This window comes from Mandrillus leucophaeus, unplaced genomic scaffold (genome assembly GCF_000951045.1).
Source record: "Mandrillus leucophaeus isolate KB7577 unplaced genomic scaffold, Mleu.le_1.0 Scaffold76, whole genome shotgun sequence".
NCBI lineage: Eukaryota > Metazoa > Chordata > Mammalia > Primates > Cercopithecidae > Mandrillus > Mandrillus leucophaeus.
The window spans coordinates 4,374,392-4,396,600 of NW_012108252.1; the positions used below are offsets into that span (position 1 = coordinate 4,374,392).

The window sequence follows — 22,209 nt, forward strand, 5'->3', positions numbered from 1 at the left end:
GCAGTGTTAAGGTTGGGAGTACTTGTGAGCAGCAGAAACAAGAGACTGGAGTCGGACACCCAGCTGTGCGTCTCCTCCAACCTACTGCTAGGTGACCCAAGCTAGTCCCTTCATCAGAGCCAACCCCCTTAGTTGAGCGAGCGATAAGGAATGTCTGTTGGATCAGGTTTTGAATCTGGAGGTGCTCATAAAACAGGAGGCCACTTTCTAGGCCCTGAGATGATGTCACCATCATGAGGCAGGCAGAGGGGGTGGGACCAGTATGGTAGCCCCTTCCTTAGAGCCCACACCTCCAGTGCAAAAGGTGCTGCCACTTCTAAGCCCGACTCCCCCCAACCCTCTGCTATCAGATTGAAGCAAGAAACCCAGACTAGACAAGAGTCATTTCAGAGTAAAGCTTTATGTGAAATTCTGTAAATGTGTACAGAGTGGCCTGCGGCCACCTGTGCTGGGGGCCTTGTCTGTGGAGATGCCGAGGCTCAGCACTTGCTGTAAATGGCCATGCTGCCCCGCTCCTGAAACTCTTCCTTGCTGACCCAGAGCTGTTGGAAGGCCTGCAGGGAGGCCAGGATGGAGCCACCGGTCCACACGGAGGTCTTCCTCTCAGGAGCTGCAGCCACCGCAGGGCTGTCCCCGGGGCAGAGGAGGCTCAGCTCCCTCTGGAAGCGCTCGGGGAAACCATCCAGCATGGTGCAGCCGCCACACAGCAGCACGTTGGCGGCCATCTCCTCCTTGAAGCCCGTGTCCTGGCAGCGGCCCAGGCAGGCAGCCGTGAGCTCCGGGAGGCCCGGCTGGGTGCTGCCCGCCAGGGAGGGCTGGAAGAGCATCTCAGAGCAGCGGAAGCGCTCCTGGCCAATGGTGATGAGCTTGCCGTCCGGGAGCTCGTAGTCCACGCGCAGCTCCTCCGGGACCAGGCCGAGCTCCTCCTCGGGCAGGAAGGCCGCATAGCAGCACTTCTTCTTGATGTGCTCTATGATGTGCAGGTGGTCGTCCGTGAATGCGTGGCCCGCCTCATTGAGCAGCTGCATCAGGTAGTTGGTGAGGTCACCCCCAGCATAGTCGGCGCGGCTGGTCAGGCCCGGCAGCACCTCGCCCTCGGAGATGGGCACCACGTGCGAGACGCCGTGCCCGCTCTCCACCACCAGTCCCGAGGTCTTGCCGTACGAGTAGATGGACAGCAACGACTGGGACGTCACGTGCATAGCGGGAATGCCGAAGGTCTCGAACATGAGCTCTGCGTACTTCTCCCGGTTGCTGCTGGGGCTGAGCGGAGGGTCGGAGACCAGCACAGCGTGCTCCTCGGGCAGGATCTTCATGGCCGTGCGGAAGATGTACTCCCAGATGTCCTGCACGCAGTCCCAGTCCACCACGATGCCGTGCTTCAGCGGGTTCACCAGCTTGAGAGGTGTCTCCGTGTTGAGCAGCTCGTGGCCCACTAGGGTCCCCTTGCGGGTGTCGCCAGCGTCGGCCGCCTCGGGGCAGCGTTTTCCTACGGTGGAGGAGATGAAGTAGGTGGGCCTCGGCTCTCCCGCGTAGCCGCACTTGCAGTACTGGGAGCCCAGGTCGATGACAACCGCCTTGATCTTGCGCACCTTCCTGGGCTTCATCTTGAGCTGAGTGGCCGCACCTGTGTCCCGGAGGCCGGCGTCAGAGCCTGGCCGTGTTCCTGCCTCTCCAGGGTCACCCTGAGCCGTGCCCAGGGCCATGGGGCTGTTCCTTGTCGCCATCTGCCTCTCTCACTCCCCTTCTCACATCCACAGCCTAGAGCTCCCGGGGGAGAAATGAGACACCCCCCGCCAACCACCCCCAGTAGTGCCATGGCAACCACCTGGGATTGTGATGTCACTCAGGGCTGGTCCATTCAGGCAGCGGGGGGAGGGCTTGGCTTTGGCCGACTCTTGGTGTGTCACCCCCATCTCTGTAACTCGTTTGCTCCAGGACAGAGCACGTGTTGGGAGTTTTAGAAATCCAAGCACACTGGGGTCTCAGAGGTTTCTGCTCAACCCCCTTGCATTTCCATGCCTAACCTGCTCACTACTGGACACCTTTCCTCTTCTGCCTCTTGGTGGAGAGGGCCTAAGTATTTGAGCCCCTCCAGTAAGGCAGGCACTGCACTAGGTACTTCACTTGTGGTGTTCTGCAGGTAGGCAGAGCTGAGGAAATGAGGCTCAGAATTCTAAGGACTTGCCCAAGAGCAAACAGCACTTGGGGTGTTTGTACCTTAACCCAAATTCATCAAACTCCAATGCACTAGGCCCCCTTGACCGCCCCAAGAGTTCTTTCCTCCCTTCATTCAACATTTACTGGAGTATGTGGTAGGTCCCGCCCAGTGCAGCCTGCCAGTGATAGATGATAAAAACCCAGGCCACCAGCAGTGCCCAGTCTAGACAAGAAAATGGAATGGGTGCCGGTGGGTTTGCAGGAAGAAGTCTACTTGGAGAACTCATTTGAGACCGGCAGTCAGAAGGTGCTCTAGAGAGGAGGTGATGCTTAAGTTGAATCCTGGAAGAGGTGTAGGTATTTGTCAAGTAGTTAAAAGGAGGGGAAGACATCCCAGGCAGAGAGCACAGCTTGAGCAAAGGCTCAGATGGAGGCACAGTGAAGAACTTCCCACAGTGAAAGTGTTTGGAAAAACAGATGAAGCTAGAGAAGTCACAGAGCCAAATAGAGAGGGCATCGAATGCCAGGAGTAGGTTTAGACTAAATTGAGGAGAGCCAGGGAATCTATGAAGACTTTAAGCAGGGGAATGATCAGATTTGCTCTCTAGAAAAATGTTAGAAAGGGCCAGGCGCACGCCTGTAATTCTACCAGCACTTTGGGAGGCCGGGGCGGGTGGATCACGAGGTCAGGAGTTCAAGACCAGCCTGGCCAAGATGGTGAAACCCCATCTCTACTAAAAATACAAAAATTAGCCAGGCCTGGTGGCGGGTACCTGTAATCCCAGCTACTTGGGAGGCTGAGGCAGAGAATTGCTTGAACCCAGGAGGCAGAGGTTGCAGTGAGCTGAGATCGCACCACTGCAACTCCAGCCTGGGACAAAGACTCCATCTCAAAAAGAAAAAGAAAAAGAAAAAGAAAAATGTTAGAAAGATTGGCATTTGGCTGTAATGTAGAGAATGGATGGGAGGAGCAAGACTAGAAGCTGAGACCTGAAACGAGGCTATTGGAGAAATTCCGATAAGACTTGAAGGTGGCCTGACCTAGGGCTGTGAGAGTGTGGAAGCGAGGAAGAGCCTGGTTCTAGAGAAATTTAGAAAGTAGAATAGAATCCAATCTGTTGTTTCCCCAACCATCCCTCACTTTAATCCAAGCTCTTACTCTGGCATTTGAGGCCTTCCCTCATGGGCTCCTGTGATGTGGGATGTGAGGCAGAGGGAAGGATGAATCCCTTACCTGGACCCAAGCAAAGAAAGATGGCTTGTCATCTAGAAAGGACCAATTCACTAGAGTGCCAGAGGGATCTGCAACTTAAGCTGCCCCTTCTCACTCCAAAATCAAAAAGGCAGATTAGGGCTTTGGTGGTGAAGAGTCAAGAAAAAAAGGGGAAGAGCAGCAACTGGGCCTGAGGAAGTTTTCTGGGAGAATTAAGACAAGCAGAGGTGCCTGAGGAATTGATTAGGCAACATGCATGGGAGAAAAAGAGTTAAGAAATACTGCCATGGAGCGTGTAAGAATGCTAATGAGGAACATGTGGGGATTTTTGTTTGCTGAATTTTTGTTGGTTTGTTTTTGAGACAGAGTTTCGCTCTTTCGCCCAGGCTGGGGCGCAGTGGTGCAATCTCGGCTCACTGCAACCTCCACCTTCCAGTTTCAAGCGATTCTCCTGCCTCAGCCTCCCGAGCAGCTGGGATTACAGGCGCCTGCTACCATGCCTGGCTAATTTTTGTATTTTTAGTACAGACGGGGTTTCACCATGTTGGCCAGGCTGGTATTGAACTCCTGATCTCATGATCCACCCGCCTTGGCCTCCCAAAGTGCTGGGATTACAGGTGTGAGCCACCACACCCAGCCTGCTGAATTGTTTCTTGGAACATGGCAGCATTCAACTATATTATTTGGGTAACAACTTTCTAAGGGTTACAATTATGAACATCATGACCCAGAAATGCCCTGTGGTGGGATCATGAAATCACAGAAGCTCAGGATTGGACCCTTCAGTTCCCTCTAGAACATCCCATCCAGCAGTCTGACATGGACAGCTTACCCCGTTTTGGCCAGCCATGAGTGATAAATGTTTTGTCACACTGGATTGGCATGTGTACCTCTCTGAAGCCATTGATTGGTCTTGCGTCTACTCTTGAAGTTCTACGGAGCAAGCAAATTCTTCCACGACAACTCTTAGGCTATGTAAAGGCAGTGCTCATGGACTGCCAGAGACTACTTTTTATCCATTCCTTACAGAAAGGCAGTACAGAGCAGAGGGAAGACCAAGGAACTGGAATCCAGAGACCTGGGTTCAAACACAGATTTATTATTTATAATCTGTATGACTTTGTGTAAACTACTTGAAATGTCGTTTGAATGTGATTACCATATTGCTATGTCCCCTCGCCAATCTGACCCATATCCATGGCCTCCAGGTTTCTGCCTTGAGCTGCTAAGTGGATGGTGGCACCACAAACACACACATGGAATGCAGGGGGAGGAAGGGAAGGCATGTACGGGGAGAGAATGAGCTCCATCTGGGGCATGCTGACTTAGAGATGCCCAAAGGCCACTAGGCTGTGGGACACTGGGCTGGAGCACGTGGAAGGGGAAGCATTCGGATCCAGATTTGCCTGCTCAGTAGCTCATCTCCCCCTGAAGACAGCTCCTCTCCCTTCCACCTCAGGGAAATGGGCACAGTCTTGGGACCTGAGTGTCCACACTGGGGTCTGAGCTGTGAGAAAGCAGCTCAAAGTGCCTGTTTGGCAAGGATCTTCTTTGTTGAGAGCTCCTGACTCAGGGGTTCTCCAGCATATTCAAGAGTTGGAAAGGCTGTGGTGGACTCCAGTAATTTTTAAGAAAAACTACAGGTGATTAATGAGAAGAAACGCCACGCCAGATTTTCTTTTTTTCCCTCCCATAGCTGCTAAACTTCCAGGGGCTTGGCTCACCTCTCCTCCAAAGGTCAAGGGCGGGTAGTGTCTCAAAAATTGAAGCCAGGAGCCAGGATGCACCTCAGGGATAAGTGTGTTCTTTAATCTCATCTTTCCATGTTCTCTCCCTCCACTATAGAAGAGAACCCCAGGGTTGGCCAGGCGCGGTGGCTCACACCTGTAATCGCAGCACTTTGGGAGGCCGAGGCGGGCAGATCACAAGGTCAGGAGATCGAGACCATCCTGGCTAACACGGTGAAACCCCGTCTCTACTAAAAATATAAAAAATTAGCCAGGCGTGGTGGCGGGCGCCTGTAGTCCCAGCTACTCAGGAGGCTGAGGCAGGAGAATGGCATGAACCCAGGAGGCAGAGCCTGCAGTGAGCCAAGACCCCGTCACTGCACTCCAGCCTGGGCAACAGAGCGAGACTCTGTCTCAAAAAAAAAAAAAAAAAAAAAAATGACCCCAGGGTTGCTTTCAAAAAGGGGTCATCCCATGGTTTTTTTGGTCTGAGCCAGAGGACTAAAAGTAGGTGTGATCCCATTAGAAAATGTGACCCAACATATTTTGAGCAATAGAGGGTGCCTCTCCCTAGAGGGACCTCACTAGGGACCCCAGGGAGCCCACACAGACCTTAGCTGATGACAGTTGTGGGGGGCTGTGTGCTAGGCAGTGGAGGTTTAGGGCACGGTGTCAACAGTCTCTGCATTCTTCCATCATTACCACTAACCGTGTGCTGACCCACAGAGGGAGAGAAGAGGCACAGAGGGTAACAGGAAGCTTAGGGGAAACAGGGTTTTGATTGGGGGTACCCAACATGTGAAACTGAGAGGTGAAGAAAAGGAGGGCAAGTGTTTCGTTGGCTTTTGCTCAGAGAATGTGAGGGGAATCCCTATGCTCAAGGACCTTACAGACTAGACAGAATAACTGCCTTACACTAAGGCATCACCTCTTCCACACACAAATGCAGAAAGGGCAATGACAGATGATAGATGGGCAAGCCTGGGCAGCCCAGGAAGAGCAAACGAGTCAGAGCATGTCAGGCTTGGAGTGTATTAGTGAAGAGGGAGGCACAGGACAGGTGAAAGGGTCCTCCAAAGGTGTCCACATCTTAATCCCTGGGACCTGTGAGTATATTAACTTTCATGCCAAAAGGGATTCCGTGGATGGGAGTAAATGAAGGAATCTGAGATGGGGAGAGTATTCTGGATGGCCTGGGTGGGGCCAATGTAATCACAAGGGTCCTTATATGGGGGATACAGGAGGGCCAAGGGCAGAGAAACAGATGTGACAATGATAGCTGTAGTCTGAGACTCTCAGTCTTTTAAGATGGAGGAAGGGACATGAGCCAAGGAACACAGGTGGCCTCTAGGAGCTGGAGAAGGCAAGAGGAAGTATTGTCTCCTATACCTCCAGAAGGAATACAGCCCTAAAAGAACCTTAATTGTAGTCCACTAAGAAGAATTACGAACTTCCGACCTCCAAAACAGTAAGATAATAACTGTGAGTTGCTTTAAGCCAGTACATCCACGGTAATTTGTTACAGCAGAAACAGGCAGCTAATACAGGCTCTTCTAGGAGTCCAGGTTAGTGAAAAGGTACCAAGCAGCTATAGATTTCTCAAAATTCAAGTAGGCTTTGGGGAGAAAAAAAATGGAGGGTTTTAAATTACATATGTCTTTGGTTACCATATACAGAACTTTTGAAATAAAGTCAAACAATCTGAGTTGTCCATGCAAATCCCTGAACAGCAGAGGCAATTAAACTGTTTTTCAGGCAGCCAGGTATTGAAAGTAATTTCCTGTTTTTCCTTCAAAATTCCATGCCATGATCTCACCCACTAACCAATGAAGCAAGAAACTGAGATTTTGTCCCTGGGATGACACCTTGCTGCCCCCATCAGATAGTCACAAACCTCATGAGACTGGACTTGGTCCTTTTCTTCTCTCATAGCCCAAAGGAACTGAAAGAAGGACCCATAGCCTCTCTAAAGGAGAAAGCCCATTATTGTGGTGACTGCCTCTTTTATGAAGGGCTGGGATCAGGTTCAAGGTGTGGCATCACATAAGGCTGGATTCTGTCCTGAGTGTTGCAGGCATCCACACCAATGTGTCCAGCTTCAGAAATGGCATGCAAGATGGTGGCCAAGCAGCCTAAGAGATGCATACTAGGTCCCATCAAGCTGTGTCCCAGCACATCCTGGGGAGGAAGCCACAGTCGGGAGAGCTTGGCTACTCCTGGTTAGATATCCTTGGATGAGCTACGCACCTACAAGCCTCAGTGTTGTCAGTTGGATTTTTTAGGGTCTAATTTCACTGCCTATTCAATGACCCTGATGAAGGCACAGTAAGTGTACAAATGTATATCCAAAAATAATTCCTCTTAAGGTTGTTCTAAGTGTCACCCTTAGTGCCCTTGACATAGTCACCGTAGCAGCAAAGGATCCCGCTAACATCTAAATCAGATGGTGTCGGTGCTCTGCACCAAATCCTCTAGTGCTTTCTGACCTTATCCATGATCCTCGCATTGGCCTGTGAGGCCTACCGTGAGCTGCTCGCCTTCCCCCACCCCATCTCATCTAATTTTCCTTACTCCTTCCATGCCAGCCACATTTGTCTTCCTGCTCCTCCTCTAACTCAAGAGGTCAGCAAACTTTTTAAGGGCCGGTCAATACTTACTTGCATTCAGCTTTTTGGGCAATACAGTCTTCAAAGCCGTGACTCAGCTCTACTGCTGTACTGCAAAGGCAGCCATGGACGATACAAACATGAATGAACACGGCTGTATTCCAATCCAACAAGCTGGGGACTGGACTGGACTGCAGCCTGCTGACCCCGATCTAACTCTTCACACATCTGCCTCCAGTCCCCCGCACCTGCTGTTCCCCTGACAAACACGTGGCTCTCTCCCTCACCTCCTGCAGGTCTTCATTCAGATGTCACCCTCTCAGGAAGCTCTGCCAAGGCCACCCTAGCACTGCCACCCTGCTTTTGCTCTTAATGCTCATTCTGGTTATTGTCTGTCACCCCCACCCCCCACCAACTAGAATAAGGGATTTTGTCTGTTTTTTTTTCACCACCGAATTCCCAGCTGCCTTGTATATAGCAGACACTCAAGAAATATTAATTAATTGAATAAATCAGTCTTGTTACAAAATGTAGGAAAAGGGGAGGCATTTCAAAAACAATATCCCAAATGTACCCTAACACAGGATAAGGGTTTGCAATATCTAGAAAGCCCAGGTCACCAGATTACATCATAATTAGTGATGTCATTGTTGGGAAAATTCTCAGGGTATCCTCTGATGTAGGCCTTTCAGGCCTTGAATCCAGTGGGATTGAGAACTTTCTAAGAGTGCTGCGGCTCTTGACAACATGTGGGCTCCACCGGCAGCAATCATGGGGGATGGGCCCGCCAAGAAGGTGGGTAACCAGGCCCCCCTGCAGACACAGGCCCTCCAGACTGCCTCTTTAAGGGATGGTCCGGCAAAGCGGGCCGTGTGGGTCCGCCGCAGGAGTTCAGAGCCACAGGAACCTACTGAATCAAAGGCAGCCAAGGAGGGGCCCAAGCAGGAGGTGACCAAAGCAGTGGTCGTGGACCTGGGCACTGGCTACTGTAAATGTGGCTTTGCCGGCCTGCCAAGACCCACCCACAAGATCTCAACAATGGTGGGCAAGCCCTACATGGAGACCGCCAAGACTGGGGATAATCGCAAGGAGACATTCGTGGGACAGGAACTCAACAACACAAACGTTCATCTCAAGCTGGTTAACCCTCTGCGACATGGCATCATCGTGGACTGGGACACAGTGCAGGATATCTGGGAATATCTCTTCCGACAAGAGATGAAGATCGCGCCGGAGGAGCATGCGGTCTTGGTTTCAGACCCACCGCTGAGCCCACACACCAACAGAGAGAAATATGCTGAAATGCTGTTTGAAGCCTTCAACACTCCTGCGATGCACATCGCCTACCAGTCGCGCCTGTCCATGTACTCCTATGGAAGGACCTCCGGCCTGGTGGTGGAGGTTGGCCATGGCGTGTCCTATGTGGTCCCCATCTACGAGGGTTATCCTTTGCCCAGCATCACAGGAAGGCTGGACTACGCAGGCTCTGACCTGACAGCCTACCTGCTAGGCCTGCTGAACAGTGCGGGAAACGAATTCACCCAGGACCAGATGGGCATCGTGGAGGACATCAAGAAGAAATGCTGCTTTGTGGCCCTGGATCCCACTGAGGAGAAGAAAGTCCCTCTCAGTGAGCATACGATCCGCTACGTGCTGCCGGATGGGAAGGAGATTCAGCTGTGCCAGGAACGGTTCCTCTGCTCAGAGATGTTCTTCAAGCCGTCTCTCATCAAGTCCATGCAGCTGGGCCTCCACACCCAGACCGTGTCCTGCCTTAACAAGTGTGACATCGCCCTCAAACGGGACCTCATGGGGAACATCCTGCTCTGCGGGGGCAGCACGATGCTCAGTGGCTTCCCCAACCGTCTGCAGAAGGAGCTAAGCAGCATGTGTCCCAATGACACCCCGCAGGTAAACGTGCTGCCTGAGAGAGACAGTGCCGTGTGGACCGGTGGCTCCATCCTGGCCTCACTTCAGGGTTTCCAACCACTGTGGGTCCACCGCTTTGAGTACGAGGAACACGGGCCTTTCTTCCTCTACAGAAGGTGCTTCTGAACGGCGATGAGGATGGCCGCTGCACTGGCAGCGCGTACCCTCGGCGGGGTGAGCGCACTCCCACACACACGGGTGGAGCCGTTGCTTATTCCTGTAGCATTAAACACCCCTCATATGCCCCTCCTCAGTGTGCTTCTCTACTTCCTGACTTCATGAGAACAACTTCACACATGCGGCATCTGCCTTAAAATATACATTTCCTAAGACAAAAACAGGAGTAGGGGGAGGATGAACGAAAAAGACATGCATTGTATGTGGATTGCTTAAACATTCACTTGCTCTAAAATTATGCTGCCCCTTATTTTGTGCATTCCCCACTTTAGGAACTACTTTATGGTTAAACTCTGCGTGGAGGGGGGAGTGCAATGAAGATTAGACTGTAAATGCTGTTGGGGCATATAAGCAGTTACCTTTCCATCAATGCCAGTAGGAAGCATGCTGTAACAGTGCAACCTCCCACAAAGCATCAGTGTCCATTTCACACTTCATCAGCAACCCGGACGGACTGGAAAGAGCTGGCAAAGCTGTCTGAGCCCTGCTTTAACAGGAGTTTCTTTTAATTCCAACAGTCATTTATTGAGACATATCTCAATACCAGTTCTTACTAAGCCATCACGGCGACTGGCTGCTGAAGCCTAGCATATTACAAGCAAGGCATATGTATATGCCTTAAAGGGCAACTCTTCAGAGAACAAGTGCCATACAGATTTCCCTTTTTAAAAACCGAAGTAAGATTGATCTTGGGCTATCAGCAGGGAGGTTAGGGATTGAAGCTACAGTCATTCTCCAGACACTTCAAGTAGTAGCTGACCATCTCCCAGCAGACTGGATTCTCCATCAGCCTAAAACACACACAGTTGGAGTCTGGGGTGTGCTCAGGAGAGAGGCTGCTGGTTCTGGGGCTGATGGTATGGGTCTGTGGGAGGCTGCCCTATGTGGGTCATTCTAACCCAACTGGGAGCCCAAAGGAATACAGAGACCCTCAGTAGCCAGGGAAGCCCTTCCAGGGCCCAGCGAACTCTATGGTGTTCCTGCAGGGGGAGTTTGTAATATGAGCACTTTAAATTGGAGATTCTTTAGAAGAGCCCCCAGTACATTCTCTGTCCTGTCTTTAAAGTTCAGAATCTGAACACTAGTGGGTGCATAAAACAGTGGACGGAACATGGGCTCTGGACTCTGTGGTTTGAAACACTATTTTGCTACCACCTAGGTGTGTGACTTGAGTTTGTCTGCCTGCAAAACTGAGTATGAACGCCTACCTCACACAGCTGATTTGTAAAACAGTGAAAAACATCTGAATACCAATACGAGACTCCTGGAGGTGCTCACAACAGCCAGCTAGTATCTTTAAGTTTCTGCCTCTTATGCAGAAGGCCAAAAGTCTCTTACTATAGTCCTTAGTCACACAGGCACTCAAAGGCACGCATTCTGCATTTAGAGGAGAGCTGGCACCTCCACCATCTCCAGGGAGAAGCCCTCCAGAGCCGCCCTCACAGGTGCCAGGTTTGCCTACACAGCCTTGAAAGGCCTCAAGTACCTGACCCTGGATCCAGGCCTGGTGAGTAAGAGTATCTGGCTGGTACCAGCAGAGAGAGAGCCACAGAGGGGCATGTGAGGTTCCCATGGTTCAGCACGGATGACTAAGCCTTATGCTGGACTGTCAGGGAATCAGGAGTTGGGGACACTGACCTGAGAAAAAGGGACATCTTTACCTCAGTTTCTGCCCAAACCGCTCTACTGTCAACCCATGATCATTCACTGATGTGCAAGCTGAAGTCTGGTTAGTTCTTAACCTTTGGACCTCTTTGGCAGGGTGGTAAACCCATAAACCTCTTCTTAGAATAATGTTTTTAAATGCGTAAAATACAGTGTATGATTACAGAGGAAACCTATCTTATGGATATGCTCTATCTACCGATCCCTTCGGGATGTATGAACCCCACGTCACAGATCCCTAAAAAGGCAAGGGTCTTAATGAAAAGGAGAGTTGGGAGGTGGTTCTGGAGGATGGGCGTCTCCAGGCCTTCCTAGGCCTCAATGTTCATTTCTAAATGAAAAAATACCAATTGAAGGCTGAGCAATTGTGCAGTCTTTTTCAAAGCACTTTATGAATGTTCTCACTTGATGCTCACAAGTATGCCCTCGCAGAAAAAGAGAATTTCCTCATAAAAAGCGATAGTTTTACTAAGTATTTGGAACTTACCTTAGCACAGTAGTTCTCAAGTGGGGGCAACTTTGGCCTGTAGTGGACGTTTAACAACGTCTAAAGATATTTGTGGTTGTCATAACAGGGGTGGGAGTGTGTACTACTGGCATCTAGGGGTTAGAGACCAGGCAAGTCGTTAAATATCTTACAATGTGCAGGGAAGCACCTCCCAACACCCAAAGAAAGAATGACATGAACCAAAACGACAACAGTGCCATTGAGAAACTCTGCTTAGCTTGATGGGCACACACAAGACTGAAGAAAAGCAAGGCTCAGTGAGATTAAGTGACTTTGTCCAAGACTGCTAAAAGGGTTGGACACATGGCCCAAAGCCTTGTTCTTTCCTTTATACCAACCCAACAACTGTTGTTCTTAAAGGTCTGGGGACTTTAGAGCCAGTAGGAATAGTGGTGGAGCAGCCCAGTGCAGGCACAGGCAAGGGCCCAGGGAGCACAGAGAACACAGAAGCACGAGAATCCAAAGCAGGCCTTCAGCACTGCCAAATGTTACCGAATTAGCCTTGCCTGATCTCCAGCCTCGTGAATATGTACAGCTACCTAGCTCCTAAGATTTATTTGCAGCCAGTTACTAATAAATATGACAAACAAGAAAGAACAGCCAAAGACTCCCCAGGGCTTGTCCAGGCGGTGCTTCTAGAGAATATGGGAGTACAATAACCAGCACAAGAAGAAGAACAAATCTAATTTTGCTTCTCAAATTTGCAGTCACCTTAGGTTACTAAGCATCGTCAGTTTTACTTATTTTTAAAAACACCCTCTTCAGTTATTGCTATGACAAATCTCTCAAATGTGTATGTATATATACATGCATATATAATTAAATTTAAAATATGCAGCAGGGCTAAGAAATTGCACCAAGCTACATCCATAAAGGCATATAAAAATTGCTCCTAAGTTTTTTTTTGTTTTGAGACAGAGTCTCGTTCTTGTCCTATCCAGGCTGGAGTACAGTAGCATGATCTTGGCTCACTGCAACCTCTACCTTCCCAGGTTCAAGTGATTCTCCTGCCTCAGCCTCCCAAGTAGCTGGGATCACAGGTGCCCGCCACCACGCCTGGCTAATTTTTTTTGTATTTTTAGTAGAGATGGGATTTCACCATGTTGGCTAGGCTGGTCTCAAACTCCTGACCTTGTAATCCACCCACCTCAGCCTCCCAAAGTGCTGGGATTACAGGTGTGATCCACTCGTGTGACCCAGTCGGCCTCAGTTTTTTAAAAAGCATAAATTTAAAATGCACTTTGAACTGAAGAAGACAGTCTTCTGCAAGTTCCCTCTTGAAGTTTAGAGCATCTGAGCAAAGCTATCTGACTCAATAGAACCAAGAAAAGTAAAGGTTTTACCTTATTGCAGCATGAACTTGCTTTGGGACAGAATCCAAAGTTATGTACTCTTTTCTAAAACGTGACAGAATCTTGCCCCCAAATTAAGCATTCACCACTCAGAGGAGTTCTCTCCTTTCCTCATACACTCGGTTTTCCCCCCATGAATTCTTCTTGGCTTTGCCTCAATTTGGAAGGTCTCCTCCTGCCTGCTTCTTCTAAAAATGAACAAAATTCAATCCTGCTCAGATGACAGAAACAGTAATTGATAGTAATTTGCATTCAAACAAATTATTTCTTGCTGCTTCAATACATTATTTAAGGAAACTGAATGTCCAGGAAAATTCACACCATTATCAATGAACACATTTACTTCTATTTCCAATCTATCAGCATGGGTCCCTTTACAATTATCCAAAGCAAGAGCACTATAATATATTCAAATATAAGCTACCATGCTTATTTACCCATGCCAAAGAGTGGCTACAAAGTACTTGCAGCCTTTCAATATTGGGCACTTAATTACAGCAAATCCATATAAGTCAAAAAGTAGATTTCAAAAGTAAAGTGTATCTTCTTCCTCTTCTTTTTAAAAGCTATTATTTTGTGAAAATGTTTAAACATACAGAAAAGTTGAATTTTACAGTGAATACTCCTAGATTGATTCTGTAGTTGACACCTTGCTATACTGGGAAAGGTTTCTTAAATTACAGTTTTGGCTATATCACTTCTTTGAGGATCAAACGCAGCATTTCCTGTTTGTTTATGTGCAGTGCTGTGGTTTGGGCATCTGTTTCCCTAAACCTCATGTTGAAACGTGATCACCAATGTTGGAAGTGGGGCCCAGTGGGAGGTGTTTTGGTCACGGGGGCAGATCCTACGTGAATGGCTTGGTTCTATCCTTGTGGTAATGAGTGAGTTTTCACTCTATTAGTTCCTTTGAAAGCTGGTTGTTTAGAGACACAAATGGACTAAGATACACAGTCAGGAAGGTCTGGTTCTGATATTTAAAACATGGAAGAATTTTTAATTAGAATGAAGTGGGCGTTTTCTAGATTCACCATAAAAATAAAATATTCTCATTTTGAGACAGTTTTTTTTGGTGCGGGGGCGGGGGGCGGTGGAGAATTGAGTAAAAGAGAAGTCAATAAAGCACCATAAAGAAAAATAAATGAAGTGGCCTAGACGCTAACAAAAATATCTGAGTTAAAGAAACAGCATTTGGAGAACAGAGAATAATTCACAACCATGCACGCCATACAATGCACACTGATCACTCAAACCAAACGTGCATGATACTGTTTAGAAATTCTAATCTGTTTCAGCTCTAACATTGCTAACTCTCTAGCAGAAAATACACAGGCAGTAAAACAGTCCCGGTAGACATTTTAATTATAGGAGGCTCAGCCCAGTTATAACTGAAAGCACATGACCTGGTAAGATGTTACAAAATAACAGCTGTCAGCAAAGGAGGGCTTATAATTTCAAAGGATACTTTTTATTCTGCTTTAGTTTAAGGTGACAAGAAACCATTTAAGTGATTACATTTGACCAAATGTAGCACTAATAGCCATTGTAATCTTCTCCTCCAATAAAATAAGACAATTTAGAAACATTATTTTACTTGTCTTCACACTTTTGAGGTAGAAACCATGAAACATTAATCTCATGATTACCATAATTATGCTCTCAAACAGCCCAAGTGAAAGAATAATCATTCTCACAAAATGATGCCATAATGGTTAAAGCTTAATGTCTTGCTAATGATTAAGATGTACATACAAAATAAAACAGAATTGCTTGTTGTCTGCTGAAGTTCTTGGCAACGCTAAGGTAAGTTATCATTTTACTCTTTCCAGTTCTCAACAGACAGGCCTCAAAGAGCAAGGGGTGGTAGGACAACAGGAATTAGTGGCAATGGTCTTCTCTGTTGGATCCCTCCTAACTGTGGTCACTCAGTCTAGCAGGCTCAGCTTCCACTGGGTTCTTTTGTTGATCTTTGGTGGTATAAAAAGCTCAGCATCTAAAAGTAAGAAAGGAAGGGAAATTGTGACAGACATACCCTTGTTGGAGGGCGCTGAGGCAGTAACTCCAAATTAAACAAACTAGGCAGGTGGGGTTTGCAGCAATATGACCATCAGAGCCAGAGTTAATGTGTCTGCTACCCCTGCAACCTCCAGGCCAGAGCAAACACAGCCTGGAGGTCCTGCCCTGAGAGGAGGGACTGCATTTCAACCTTAGGCATGCTCACTCAGTGATTCAAAATGGAACAATGTTCTGTATTTCAATCTGGTGGGAGGGGTGGTGGCAGCAGTTACATGGCTGTATACATTTATTAAAACTTATCAAGTTGTACACCTGAAATCTCTGCATTTCACTATATATAAAGTCTATCTCAATTGTTAAGGAATAGCAAAATGTGGTAGCACATATTCAGTAAGTGAAGTTAATGGACAGAAACTATGATGAAACTTCGACAAACATGTTGATCAATAAAGATGCCCCTGCTTTAAAAAAAGTAAATGGAGAGAGAAGGTTAGGAAAAGATTCTGTCATTGTAACCTAAAACTCCCAGGCACTCTTTCACTTAGATTTGTTAAGTCTCTTTTCTAACCAGGAATCACATACTGGAAGCAGAGATATGAGAAAATATGTATATATAAGGATTTTCTTTTTCAGCATTATTTATGATAAACTTCCAGCAGTAAATCTGTACATATGAGCTATGCAGGCATGACAAATTACAGTTGATCCTTGAAGGTAGGTTATGGGTGTGGACCCCCGCTGCACAGTCAAAAATCTGCATGTACCTTTTTTTTTCTTTTTTTGAGACAGGGTCTCCTTCTGTTGCCCAGGTTGGAGTGCAGTGGCACGATCACGGCTCACTGCAGCCTTGACACCCCAGGTCCATGTGATTCACCTCAGCCTCCCAAGTAGCTGGGACTACAAGTGTGCACCACCATACCTGGCTAATTTTTGTAGAGACGAGGTTTCACTATGCGGTCCAGGCTACTCTCAAAACTCCTGGTCTTGTTCCACCCACCTCAGCCTCCCAAAGTGCTGGGATTACAGGTGTGAGCCACCACACCTGGCCCCATGTTTAACTTCCGAATCTCCAAAACTCAAGTGCTAATAGCTTACTGTTGTCTGGTAGCGTACTGGCAACATAAAAAGTCAGTTAACAAATGTTTTGTATGTTATATGTATTATATACTATACTCCTACAATAAAGTAAGCTAGAGAAAATATTAAGAAAACAATATTTACTATTCTTTAAGTGGAAGTGGATCATCATAAAGGTCTTCATCTTTGTCATCTTCACGTTGAGTAGGCTGAAGTGGAGGAGGAAATGGTGGGGTTGGTCTCACTGTCTCAGGGGCGGTAGAGATGAAACAGGTAGGGGAGGTTAAAGAGGAGACAACAGAGGTGGGCACACTCAGTCACTAACTTCACAGAAATACACCATAATTTCTGATGTTTTTGCTTTTCATGTCTCTAAGGTACCAATCCTTCCACAGTTTCTTTTAGTTTCAGTGCCCATATCATAGAATCATCTATGTTGTAGAAGAAGCCAAACGCAGTCTTGAATAATTGGAATCTTTGGAACAAATGTCAATTTATTTTCTGGCACTGCTTCTTCTATGTCATCTTCCTCATTGTCTGGCACTGGTTTGGAAGCACTCTTCTCCATCAAGTCATCTTCTGTTAATTCCTCTGGTGTGATGTCTACCACCTCTTGAATTTCTCCAAGACCCCTATCTTGACATCCTTCATGCATTACTTTTTTTTTTTTTTGCCAGATCCACAATCTCTTTCATGATTTCCTTGATAGGCTGTCATAAATCCTGTGAAGTCATGCACATCTGGACACAGCTTTCTCTAGCAGGAATTTATTGTCTTGGGCTTGCTAGCTTTCACAGCTTTTTCTATAACAATGATGGCATCATTGATGGTGTAATTCTTCTAGACTTTCATGTTCTAGCAAGGTTCTTTTCCGTACGTTTGACAATCCTTTCCATAGAGTACTGTTTGTAATGAGCCTTAAAGGTCCTTATGACCCCCGATCTAGAGGCTGAATTAGAGATGTGTGTTTGGCGGCAAGTAGATCACTTCAACGTCTTCACAGTGTTGAACTCATGGGTTTCGGGGTGGCCTGGGGCATTTTCCAGTATCAAAAGAACTTTAAAAGGCAGTCCCCTTACTGGCAAGATACTATTTAACTTCAGGGACAAATCGACAAAGGAACCAATCCAGAAAAAGTGCTCTCCTTGTCCAAGACTTCTTGTTGTATGGTACAACCAAAAGCCTGGTAGCTGGTGTTAATCTTTTCCCTTCCAGGCTCAGGGGTTAGCAGCTTTACAGATAAGAGCAGTCCTGATCATAAACCTGACTGCCTTCGCTGCTCCTTCCTGGATGGCAGGAGCTGCTTTTCCTGTTATCTTGATATTTATAAAGCCAAACCTCTGTCTAAAATTATCAAACCATCCTTTGCTGGCATTAAATTCTCCAGCTTTAGATCCTTCATCTTTTTGCTTTAAGTTCTCATACAATGACTGTGCTTTTTCTCAAATCATATTAGTTATATAGGAATGCCTTTCTCATAGCAATCCTGCATCCACATAAAAGCTGCATTTTCAATACAAGATAAAAAGGTCGTTTGCAAAAAGTACAAGGTTTTCATCCCTGCTGGCATAGCTGCAGTGACAGCTTCATGAATTTCCTTTTCTTTTACAATCATCCTGGCACTGGGTTCATTTATCTTGAAATGGTGGGCAACCACAGCTGCAGACCTCAATCTATAGTACGTATTGAGCAAGTCAACTTTTTCTTGTAATGTCATGACTTTTCTCTGCTTCCTGGAAGCATCACTTGTGGTACTTCCTATAGGTCTCATGGTGTTATTTAAGGTTTACGATATTACATTAAACATGATAAAAAAAATACATGAGAACGCAAGAGATCACTTTTCACTGCCATATGCAATTAATGGAGACTGTCATGTGCTGCTCATGTGGACATGATTAGTGGTACATGGCATTTTAAGCAGATATTGGTGACACTTGAGCTCACCCACCACAATAGCAACAGGAGGTAGCTACAAAATTATTACAGTAGTGCAGTATGTACTACAGTTAATTTTTTGCAGTTATGATTTAATACTACAGCTTTATGTTTGTTTATATTTCTCTCCACTAAATGGTGCCATAAAGATAAAAGAATATCAATACTGGAAAAAGGCTACTTAAATAAATTCACTGTCAACAAGGTCCATACTTTCATAAACAGCAATTAAAGTTGGAATAAGACTATCTTAAAAAAACTAGTTATGAAAATAATGTGCTCTATCTCATTTTTTAAAATTAGGCATAATTACAATTATATTTGATTCCAGACTTAATTTGAAATAAACGCGAAGTATAGACTTTTGGGCAAGAAAGTAATTATTCTGACAAATTATATCACAGCAGGACATGACATATTTCACATTTCCATATTTGAATTTCACAGCACACAAAAAAGTCATTTTTATAAAAATACCTTGAGGGCTTTGCAATTTTTCTAGGGAGCTCTCTCAATCCTTTGATGGTCAAAACCACTTGAAGCACTTATTTTGTCATCAATTGCAACGAGTCCAACCCAGCAGTGATTCAAGTACTTTTCCAACATCATTTTAATCTATTTTAGGTAATACTAAATTCTTTTAAGGCTTGCAACTGATCTGCATGGTGCTGTATTGTATCAAAGCAGGAAACAATCAAAAAGGACCTATCAAGTCATTGATTCCGCTTGTGGGGATGTGCGAATATACTCAACTATTGTTAGCTGGGGAGGGGAGCTGAGTAATATTTGAGGGGGACTAATTTTGTGATTAGTTCATCAGTGGCAATTTTTGAATTATAGGAACTTCCCTTTTCCTATACAACCTTGAAACCACAAGGGTAATGATAATAAACACTCAGATAATGAGGGGCTCTCAAATATTACAGAGTGTCTTTAAGGCTCAGCTGGAAAACAAGAAAGTGCTCTTTGAAGTGGGAAAGCCATCTAGAATACCCCGGGGGATGGTGGGACTGACCTGACCTGAAGGTCAGCATCAGGCCAGCAACGAGGAACACAGGAGGCAGAAATCACAACTGGATTGCACTACCGCACAAAATAAACAATGACCAAATGGCCTCAGGTCTAATATAAGTTCCTAGCATCTGAGAAATAAGTGGGCTGGGTACAGGGGCACACGCCTGTAATCTCAGCACTTTGGGAGGCTGAGGCAGAAGGATCACTTGAGACCAGGAGTCTGAGACCAGCCCGGGCAACATATTAAGACCCCCATCTGTTTTTTTAATAAAAAAATTTAAGAAAAAAAAAGGAATAAGTGGATGTGTTGAAATTGATACCAAAAGTACCTTGCCATTCTCCAGACAGAAGAGGAGCTAGGAATACAGTAGTTACTGTCTGGATGTATGAGTTGAGCTGGGATGGAAGGTAGCTGCTCTTTCCTGGTAGCAACATAAGCTGTTAAAGTCAAACTTAATTTGAATCCCCACAGGCTACTTCAAATATCATCAAAATGCTATTACAGTGTAGCACTTCGGTGAAAAAAATTTCAGAAAATTGCCTGTCACATGCTAGAAATGCAAGTAACAGCAGTTAAAACTGCTAATTATTTTAGAAACTAATATTCACTTTTCAAAGCTAAAATGCTTGATTGACCCAACTATAAGTAAGGGCAAATACTCAAAGTCCCAAGTTGACCCATCAAATGTTTCTAACCAACTTTCAAAAGAAAGCGTTTAGGGTTTTTAATTCTTAGGGATATAAGTAATCTAATTAAGAATCATCTCCCTCAACAAATAAAACACTTCATGCATAACTAAACAGGAAATATGTATAAAATGCTAATATTCTTTGGATTTGCCTTCAAATTATACTGTCAATTCTAAACATAATAAAAAGGTCCCACTCATAAGCAAGTTTATGAAAATGCCCCCAAGATGCAAAGCGTAACTGCCAACAGCCAGTAATGATGCTTCAGAAGAATCTTTTGATATATATGTAAACGTAGATGGTTTAGACTGAAACTGGAACTGTGATGTGCCTTTATGAAAAAGCGTATGCCACATAAAATATTTTTTTAAATTACACATACAATGGTCATGTATGAACTTTCCCGCACCAGGTCCCCCACTGCTAGAAGCGTGAAACTGATCATACTAAAGATGTGGTCTTAGAACTGAGGAAGAATTGTAGTCAATTTTTTGTAGTGAAAAATTGTATCCAATCTCTCCTTCTACTGCTGATCTTCTCAATACTTACAGAAAGATAGTCCTGCTGCTTAGTATTGTAATATTAAATGAGAAAAAATACTAACCAAGAACAGGAAGCGAAGTCTTCTGTTGTTGATAAGATGCCATGATACTATTTGCAGTAGAACTGGGACCTAGAACCTAAGGAGAAAATAGACTGTATCAGCAAAGATTATCTAATACTTCTCAAGACTGCCAATACCAAAGGCCAAATCCCTACCAGCAGAAAACAGCCTGTCATTTCTACTGGTATGGTGTGAAACACAGTAACTCTCTTTCCTGATGTGATTTTAATTTGCCAGTTTCTCCAGCTGCAACTCAGACCTCTAATTCTCCTTTCTCCCAGAACAAGGTAAAGATAGGGGGTGGGGGAAAAGAAAAGAAACTCTACAATGATATATCCTGGCCTTTTCCAAATGAGCAAGCCACTCCCTGAGGAGCGGGGAAACACTACAAGAGGCTAAAAATACGCAGAGTATCAATTATATGCAAACAGTTGTGGGAAACAAACATTTTTAGGTTGAAATAAATACAAATACGTGCATACTATGGAGCAGAATGCAAACTGTGCACATGTGCTCCAGGTAAAACACAAGACTCCACAGGAATGTTAAGCCTGCAGCGAGCCTCTGGGCACACCCCTGGTTAGTGCAGACCCTTGGTGGCACACTCTCAAGAGCGACGCCGTGAGAAGTCACTCAGTATCCTGCACATACCACAACCATACTTCACCAATCAAAACCACAATAATAAAATGGATGTCTTAGAACTTAATGTGGGAGGCATGGCAGTTTACACCTGTAATCTCAGCACTTTGGGAGGCCAAGGCAGGAAGATCACTTGAGGTCAGGAGTTCAAGACCAGCTTGGGTAACATAGCAAGACTCCCCATGTCTACAAAAAAAAAAAATTTAAATTTCAGCTGTGCATGGTAGTGTGCACCTGTGGTCCCAATTACTCAGGAGACTGCGGTGGGAGGACTGCTTTAGCCCAGGCATTCGAGGCTGCAGCAAGCCATGATGGATCACATCACCACTGCACTCTAGCCTGGGTGACAGAGCAAGAAAAAAAATAAAATAAAATAAGACCTTAGGCCAGGCGCTGTCTCTTATACACATCTAGATGTGTATAAGAGACAGGTGCTGGGATTACAGGCTTGAGCCACCGCGCCCGGCCGGCTTTTTTTTTTTTTTCTGAGATGGAGATTTGTTCTTGTTGCCCAGGTTGGAGCACAATGGCGTGATCTTGGCTCATCGCTACCTCCACCTCCCAGGTTTCAAGCGATTCTCCTGCCTCAGTCTCCTGAGTAGCTGGGATTACAGGCATGCGCCACCACGCCTGGGTAATTTCGTATTTTCAGTAGAGACAGGGTTTCTCCATGTTGGCCGGGCTGCAGGCTGGTCTCGAACTCCCAACCTCAGGTGATCCACCCGTCTCAGTCTTCCAAAGTGCTGGGATTACAGGCATGAGCCACCACTGCGCCTGGCCCGACTGGCTGGCTTTTCCCCCAGCAGCAGCTGTTCCTTCCAGTTTCCATTTACTTCTGTACGCTTGGAACCAGCCCCCTCAGAAATGCCAGGACTAGCTGGCTGGCACCCT

The 22,209-nt window shown here is 46.2% G+C and overlaps 3 protein-coding genes across 3 annotated transcripts in view; 1 reads left to right on the plus strand and 2 right to left on the minus strand.

Moving 5' to 3' along the window:
- Positions 1-382: 382 nt before the first annotated feature.
- ACTL7B (actin-like 7B) lies at positions 383-2,768 on the minus strand. Its single transcript, XM_011966370.1, has one exon. It carries the CDS (start codon positions 1,725-1,727, stop codon positions 480-482), a length of 1,248 nt encoding a protein of 415 aa, XP_011821760.1. The 5' UTR covers positions 1,728-2,768; the 3' UTR covers positions 383-479.
- A 5,596-nt stretch (positions 2,769-8,364) lies between these two features.
- Positions 8,365-9,884, plus strand: ACTL7A (actin-like 7A). The gene has a single exon (XM_011966371.1). The coding sequence runs from the start codon at positions 8,454-8,456 to the stop codon at positions 9,759-9,761; it is 1,308 nt and encodes a 435-aa protein (XP_011821761.1). The 5' UTR covers positions 8,365-8,453; the 3' UTR covers positions 9,762-9,884.
- Positions 9,885-14,313: 4,429 nt separating this feature from the next.
- IKBKAP (inhibitor of kappa light polypeptide gene enhancer in B-cells, kinase complex-associated protein) overlaps positions 14,314-22,209 on the minus strand; it is a 63,671-nt gene continuing 55,775 nt past the window's right edge. The window contains exons 36-37 of the mRNA XM_011966372.1: positions 20,677-20,752; positions 14,314-15,330 (exon numbers count right to left, since the gene is read on the minus strand). Of these exons, the coding sequence (XP_011821762.1) occupies positions 15,263-15,330; positions 20,677-20,752 (144 nt within the window). The 3' untranslated portion in view covers positions 14,314-15,262. The remainder of the gene's footprint in view (positions 15,331-20,676; positions 20,753-22,209) is intronic.

Coding starts and splice junctions, on each gene's coding strand:
- ACTL7A (XM_011966371.1), top strand. CDS start 8,454: ATGTGGGCTCCACCGGCAGCAATCATGGGGGATGGGCCCGCCAAGAAG.
- ACTL7B (XM_011966370.1), bottom strand. CDS start 1,727: ATGGCGACAAGGAACAGCCCCATGGCCCTGGGCACGGCTCAGGGTGAC.